This window comes from Nannobrachium achirus (genome assembly GCF_963921795.1).
Source record: "Nannobrachium achirus genome assembly, chromosome: 21".
NCBI classification, from domain to species: domain Eukaryota; kingdom Metazoa; phylum Chordata; class Actinopteri; order Myctophiformes; family Myctophidae; genus Nannobrachium; species Nannobrachium achirus.
The window spans coordinates 15,294,737-15,302,394 of record NC_137828.1 but is presented as its reverse complement, the minus strand read 5'-3'; the positions used below and the strand labels follow the sequence as shown (position 1 = coordinate 15,302,394).

Here is a 7,658-nt window from a genome sequence, read left to right as displayed (position 1 = left end):
ACCACCCACCATGACATCCATGCATACTTAATGAACTGGGGGTGTGGCCACATAAAAACCCAATTTAACTCTTTCTGTATAGTTTTTTGGAAAAAAATCTTCCTCCTAGTATAATCATAATACCTGATAATCATGTTTTAGAGGGGGGGGGGGAATCATGGCACCACCTCTTTAAAGGTTTCATGCCGTTATCCAGATCCTTCAAACGTGTATTGAAAGGTTTTAACTGAAAAATCCACTCTGGTGAGCCATGGCAGGTGTTTTTCTCTCTGTGTTCTGAGGGCAAAAACACTTCTGTCCACTCTCTCTCTCCTCTCCTGTAACCTTGCTCCGACTTGTCGGGAGAGTATCTTTTGCAGGTCTTTCAGTCCGAGTGTATCAAAAAAGCAACTGTGTTAAGCACCGTTGGTCCGACCAGTTTAACACTCGCCAGGTTAGCATTCACCCGCGTTAGCAGGTTAGAATTTCACCAGGTTAGCATTCACCAGCGTTAGTTTTACTGAGGTTAGGGTTAAGGTTAGGTTTAGGTGTATCTCCGTCCCCAGACTTTCGTCACCTCCGCGCAGCCAATCACAAGCTTCCGCTGCCTCAACCCAGTTGCTTTTTTGAGACACTCAGACTTAACGACCTGCAAAAAACACTCTCCACCGACTTGTCATTTCTTCTTATCAGGTCCCTTCTTACCCCTCTTTCACTCTCATCTTCTGTCTCCCATTCTCTCCGATCATCTCAGCCTTCTTTTTAGTACTAAATACTTTACTTCTGGAAATGGACTTCAACCTCCCTATTCTGGGGGGGAAACGTCTGCCAAAAACAGCCGATCTAAAAGCTCACAACTGAGATGGTAGAGCGGCTAGTTTTGGCAATGAGATTTGGCGTGTAGAGACGGAAGAAGAGGTCCAAGTATACAGTTGAAACTAAGGTTCAGATTACTACGTTTAGAGGTTTTAAGTGGTACTTCAGCCTAGTGCTTTTCATAGCCAACAGGAATTAGTTGGATTCGACAGTCCCAAAAAGCGTGATTTGACCATTTTGACCCACACACTACATATTCATCAGGATCAAAATATATATTACCAGTAAGACTCCCTAATTGGAAGATAAGCGACCGTCAGGTAGCCTGTGAACACAAATTGGCCTAGACGTCAGGGGCGGAGGTTGTGGTTTGCCAGCCAAGGAGTGTGTGTGCAAAGTTTGGATAGGGGCAACGGTGCCGGAGATAAGAGTAGGGCCAACAGTGTGACGTGATGTGACAGACGGACTGACTGACAGCCGGTGGAGGTTTTCATAGTAACTTGCGACCTTCAGTGGTTCTCAAATATTTTCATGTCAAGGACCCCTAAATTGATACTGTATATATTTGGCCATGGCCATGGACAACGTGTGATGATTTTATCCAAGGCGAAGGCGCTTTAGGTAGATTGTGCATTACATTCACCCATTCACACACACATTCACACACCGATGGCGGAGGAAACCATGCAAGGCACCAACCTGCTTACCGGGAGCAATTTACAGTGCAGAGACATAATTGCCTTCCTTTGATGCATTAAGTGGCCATCATACTAAATGGCATCAGCTGAGCTGGACACACACACACACACACACACACACACCTTCCCTCTGCAGTGCTCTGAAAGTGACTGGAGTCTGTCTCATTTCTCTCCGAAAGACGGAAAATAAATAAATAATAACAATTAGAATATTCATTTTCATATTCGAATTTACATATTTTTTCCATATTCGACGAATATTCTAAATTCGAATATTAATTTGGCAGCCTTAATATACATTGGGAGGGGGTACAGCATTGTGTAAACAGAGCTATGTCGCATTGTGACATTTTATATATATATATATATATATATATATATATATATATATATATATATATACAGGGTATAAAGCTTTTGGAACAAATAACATAATTATTTTTTCTCAAAATGCATTTAAAGGTAACAGCTCTGTTTCATACTGTATGTGCAGTAGGTCTGACTCTAGATCATACATGGGCAACTGGCGGCCCGGGGGCCACATGCGGCCCCCTCCTTCACTTAATGCGGCCCACAGGTTAATACTGGAATACTGATATACGGTATTATTGATTTCCAAACATGGAAAAAAGACCAGCTTTAATTACTTCAGTCTATATTAGTAGCTACATTACTAGTATTAAAATGTTATTGTATTTTTTATGTCTATTGTTTTTGTATTTAAGTTCATAAAGTTAACATAAGAACATACTTTTCTCGGGATTCCAATTCAAAAATAGCAAAAATAGACGATCTACAAGCTCAAAACGCGCCGCAGGGCGACGCGTTTTGAGCTTGTAGATCGGCTATTTTTGCTGTGTATATGCACTGTGGCCCTCTGGAGTGAGTGTGAAAATATAATGGCCCTCTCCATCATCAAAGTTGCCCACCCCTGGTCTAGATGCTCATGGTTGTGGAGGAACACAGCAGCAAAGCGAGCAAAAGGCAGCGCTTGTGTGTTGACTTACGCAATTAGCATGTGAAAGCAAAGCACGCGGCTTAAGAGGTCTTACAACACCAGGACACCTCTTCATTTGTCTAAACACTCACTCAGCTATTGTGAATTGGCCTAAACAGTCCATTAACGCTGTCAGGGGAAACAGCCTACTTGAAGTGGGTGTAGCTCACGGAATTAAAGGCTGTGGGGGACAACACAGCACAGAAAATCGATCAATTCCTCTTGATCAATGTAATATTAACCAAAGTTAACGTGGGATATGAGATGCTGTGGGCCCAGGGGCAGCCGCCATACCCTGGGTTTTTTTTTTACATGCTCACAACGCCTCGCAGCGCGAGGCGTTGTGAGCATGTAGATCTGCTATTTTCACAATAGAACCGTGTTATACAAAATGTAATGCCTCTTTTCCATGAGGACTCCCATCTTTGCCATACCCTAGCTTTTGCTGAACTGACGCCACTGTGTGGGCCGGAGTGTTCTTATTGTCTACCATAGCATTTCAGTACCACAGAAATAGGCATGTATGATGAGATGACTTATATTAACCAGTAAGACTCCCTAATCGGGAGATAAGCGACCGCCAGGTTGCATACACAAACTTTAGAAGGCTATTGTAGCCAATCAGGAGGGAATATGGGAAATGGGAGAGATCCATGTTGATGACATGATCTTTAGAGATACAGTGTACCGCTTTGTGTGATTTTAGGGCAAATTCTGTAGGAGCAGTGTCCAAAAATCGGCCTGATGGTGGCGCTAGATGGGACAGATGCATGTTGATGACATTATCTGTAGAGACCGCTTTGCGTGATTTTAGGGCAAAAACTTTATATTAATAATAATTATAATACATACATACTGTATTAGTGATATCATTTTGCCAATATTTGGCTGAATTCACACCACACCTACATGCACTGATAAGAGTATGCTGGACATAACTAGAGAATATTGGAGACGAAGAAAAGAGGGGTTGCCATTCACCCCCCCCCCCCCCCCGCCCACCCCCCTACCCCATCTCTTTGAGTAGCCCAGTGAAATTGGTTGCAGATGCACTCTCTCCAAAGTCTCAACCCAACATGAAAAGCACACGAAACGAAAAAAGAAAGAAAGACACACGCACAACTAGAGAGCGAGGTTTCGCAAAACATGTTCGGAGCGGAGAAAACGTGGAGTTTTCATAGGAAACAACAAGAGTCAGTGAACACATGGGGTCGACGAAGCAAATAGAGAAGTCAGCGACTACTACAAAGTAATCAATGGTGTAAAGTAACTAAGTCAATTTACTCAAGTACTGTACTGTACTTAAGTACAATTTTGAGGTATTTGTACTTTAATTGAGTATTTCCAATTTCCAATACTTTAACTTCTACTCCCCTACATCTCACTCTCAGTGGGGCAAATATTGTACTTTTACTCCACTACAATTATTTGAAAACTGAACCACTTCAGCACGATTATGTTTCGGCCATTTGAAAATAGCAGATATACAATCTCACAATGCGTGGCGATGCATCGCATTGTAAGCTTGTAGATCTGCTATTTTCAAAAGATTTTTAAACTTTCTATTAATTTGAAAACTTGTGAAACGGGACAGTCTGCATAGTGAGTACTTTCTACTTTCTTTTGGTACTTTAAGTACATTTTGATGCCAATACCTTTGTAATTTTACTCCAGTGCATTTTGAATTCCGGACTTTGACTTGTTGTAACAGAGTATGTCTACATTGCTGTATTGACACTTTACTTAATCCATTCAGAACGGGTACACATTATTGAGTATTATTATGTTATGCTTTAACTATTGAAAAATAGCAGATATCCTGTACAAGCTCACAGCACGGCACCGAGTGCCGCGCTGCAAGCTTGTAGATCTGCTATTTTTGAAATATCATGAGAATTAGAATTTTGACCTGATTCTATAAGTGTCTTTTGAATCCTTCTAAGATTTTTAAAAACCTATGTTTCTATGTCAGCAATCTGGCCAGCCATCGTCAAAGAAAAGGTCCTTTTCACTTAACTGGAGCTCAGTTAGTCTGTTCTTGAGAGACTATGTCAGTGGTTCTCAAACCTTTTCATGTGAAGGACCCCCAAACTGATATGTATTTTGCCCACGGACCCCCATCTCAAAATATTTAGTTCCAGGGACCCCCCCAGAAGCAAAATTTGAGGTACAAACGTTTGCTTTGAAAATACATATATTCAAAGGTTTGCACACATTTTCACCACTTTTTCAAAAATAGCAGATCTACAAGCTCGCAGCGCGGCACTCGGTGCCGCGCTGTGAGCTTGTATATCTGCTATTTTTCACTGGTTAAAGCATTCAATAATTCTAGGCCTAAGAAATTTGAGTAGGCAACTTTTTTACACCGGTGGAAATCAGCTGCTGCTACTACTACGTACACAGTAATGGAACCGCTTCCATTCGTACAATCTCTCCGAGGGAGTTACAAATGTCTCTGTTCGGAGACAAACAATGTGTGCCCGTCCAGCATCACCCAGAAGATCTAAGAGCTCCTCCGTGTCTTTCATGTTCAAGACAGATGTCTCGTGTCAGGAGTAAACGGCACCAAGCGATATTATTTACCCGGGGTAAAAAAAAAAAAAAAAGAAAAAAGAATCCACATCCTGCACCCATGTGGACCCAAACCAGGGAACTTCAAAGAAGCACACAAGGCCAGATGCCAATTTATAAGCCCGACACCACTTTACACACAGGCACCCCTCCGAAAAACAATAGTCGCTATATAGCAGAGAGGAGTTAGCCTATTAGCCTTCGTGCTGCCCTGCGAACTTGCAGATCTGATATTTTGGAAAATATTGAAAAAATATATATGTTTTATATTTTTGAATAATAAAAAAATAAATGTATTGCATAATGCCTATACACATCTTCTCTTCTAGGGGTCCCTGGCAAAACCTTTTCAGGTGGGGATCTGTGGCCAAAATGTATATGAATTTGGGGGTCCTTGACATGAAAAGGTTGGAGAACCACTGCTGTACCTGTACCGTAGGTCTATATGAGTAAGAGCACCCCCACTGTTTCAACAGCTGAAGGTCTTGTGCCAAATGGCTGGAAGAATTTCCCAACAAGGTGAGAAAGCTGTCAGTATCTCAAGGCCGTGTTGACTCACACAATGAAGAAGTCAAGTCAAAGTCATGGCCCTGGAAACACCTCACCACTCTAATGATAGAGCTATACACACCTTTTCAGGCACATGCACACATAGATATCAAAGGGGGCTTGAGCCCCTGACATTTTACCAGTCTGTAAAAAAACTGCCCTCTCCAATGCAAACGCCCCCTTTCCCTGCCATACGTGAAGGCAGCATTCAAGAGAATTGCCTTGTCCAAACTCTCCTGAACTTGAATGCAGCATCTTATGTTGAAAGAAATGCCCTATCGTGTAAAAATACATGCCCTACAACATCTCCAGTACTGACTTGTTCAGTGTTGTATCAAGTATACCAAAAATAGCCGACCTCCAAGCTCACAACGTGTCGCGCTGGTCGGCTATTTTCGATATTTTCACCAAAAGGCCCTTTTAAACATTTCAGCCCCTGCCTCTCTAACTTTCTCTGCTTGTCCCTGCACCTTTTATTTGAAACACCTCTGATTTGAATGAACCTCTTCAACATATAGCCTAATAATAATAATAGAATAGTGCCTCTACAGAAGTTACTCAGCAACACTGTTTTACATTGTTGTTGTTGTGAGTCCATTTGTTTCCGATATCATTTAGCTGGGGACCCCTGGAACTCCCTCAAGGACCCCTGGGTGTCCCCGGACACAGACACCACTTTGAGAACCAATGGACTGGAGGACCAAGCTGCTGCAGCTGCTTGTGCCTATACTGTAAAAAGTATGAGACACATTGGCCAAATAATACCAACAGCCAAGAGTCTAATTATACTTAATTTATAGCCTCTAGGAGGCTATAGGCTACTCAATTGCATGATGGATTTGGCTGTCAAGAAGCTGTGCTCTACTCTGGCTGATAGCCTGTCAATCTAGAATTAAGTTTGCCAAGGACCCATAGTGAAATATAGCCAATCTACAAGCTGACAAACACGTCCCAATACTTCTTGATATATTTTCTAATTTATGGAATTTCTCTGATTTTTATTGGATTTTATAAAAATCGTTGCATTCTCTTTTTAATCATGATTTCTTTTTTTCTTTTTTTGCTTCTTTGGTAATGTTTTTTTGTTTTTGTTTTATGTTTTGAAATAATAACAGGCCTAATTAAAAAAAAAATGTACGGGGAAAAAATGTAAGGCACCCATAAAAATGTGGCCGTGACCCACGAATGGTCCCGACCCACCGTTTGGGAACCAGTGGTCTAGCTAGAATCAGAGCGATCCGCTATTCCGTTACAGTCCCGCTAACTTCCTCTCTTTTCTCCGCGACAAGCCCACGATCTCCCACCAAATGACTCTCAAAGTAGCAGAGGACAAAACATTAACATTACATTTACAGACATGATTAAAACATAAAACGATTATTATCTCTATAACACAGAACTGTGAACTGTCACTGAATCCACAAAGTTTTGTCCCGTTCGCTCCCAAACTTTGGGTGAAACTTTTTACTTTTCTGCTTCGGAGGGGAAATAATCCCAAACATTGTGTGCCTTTTCCCGTGTCCATATTCACAAAGCAATACTCTTATGATGGACACACAACAACAACAACATTAATAAAACACAACGGGCTGCATATATCAGTTACAGTTATGGAGCGAGATGATCATTCATAGCTGGAGAAAACAGCGCACATACAGTAAACGGATGGGGGGAACTTACCCTGAGCGAGGATCGGGTGGTAAAAGTTGAAGGAGGCGACCAGGAGAAACCCGATTATCTGCAAACACACACTATACATCTTATTGAAGTCCTAAAGTGCATCGTGGACAGAAAGACACATGAGATCTGGCGAGCTCCATGAGATCCCCGGGGTATACCGCTCTCTCTCTCTCTCTCGCTCTCTCTCTCTCTCTCTCTCTCTCTCTCTCTCTCCCTCTCTCTCTCTCTCTCTCCCTCCCTCTCTCTCTCTGTATCTCGGAGTCTCTCGCTCTGCTTGTGTTCAGGGCGGCTGCAGACCCCGGTGCAGCGCCGCTAGTTCATATTATAGGGGAGGAGGACTACACAACGACAGGCCCCAGACAAGCCCC

The 7,658-nt window shown here is 42.3% G+C and overlaps 1 protein-coding gene across 1 annotated transcript in view; it reads right to left on the bottom strand.

The window, feature by feature from the left end:
• reck (reversion-inducing-cysteine-rich protein with kazal motifs) overlaps window positions 1-7,447 on the bottom strand; it is a 224,212-nt gene extending 216,765 nt beyond the window's left edge. Inside the window, exon 1 of the mRNA XM_080752182.1 lies at window positions 7,291-7,447. Coding sequence (XP_080608308.1) covers window positions 7,291-7,369 — 79 coding nt within the window. The 5' untranslated portion in view covers window positions 7,370-7,447. The remainder of the gene's footprint in view (window positions 1-7,290) is intronic.
• Between the last annotated feature and the right edge of the window lie 211 nt (window positions 7,448-7,658).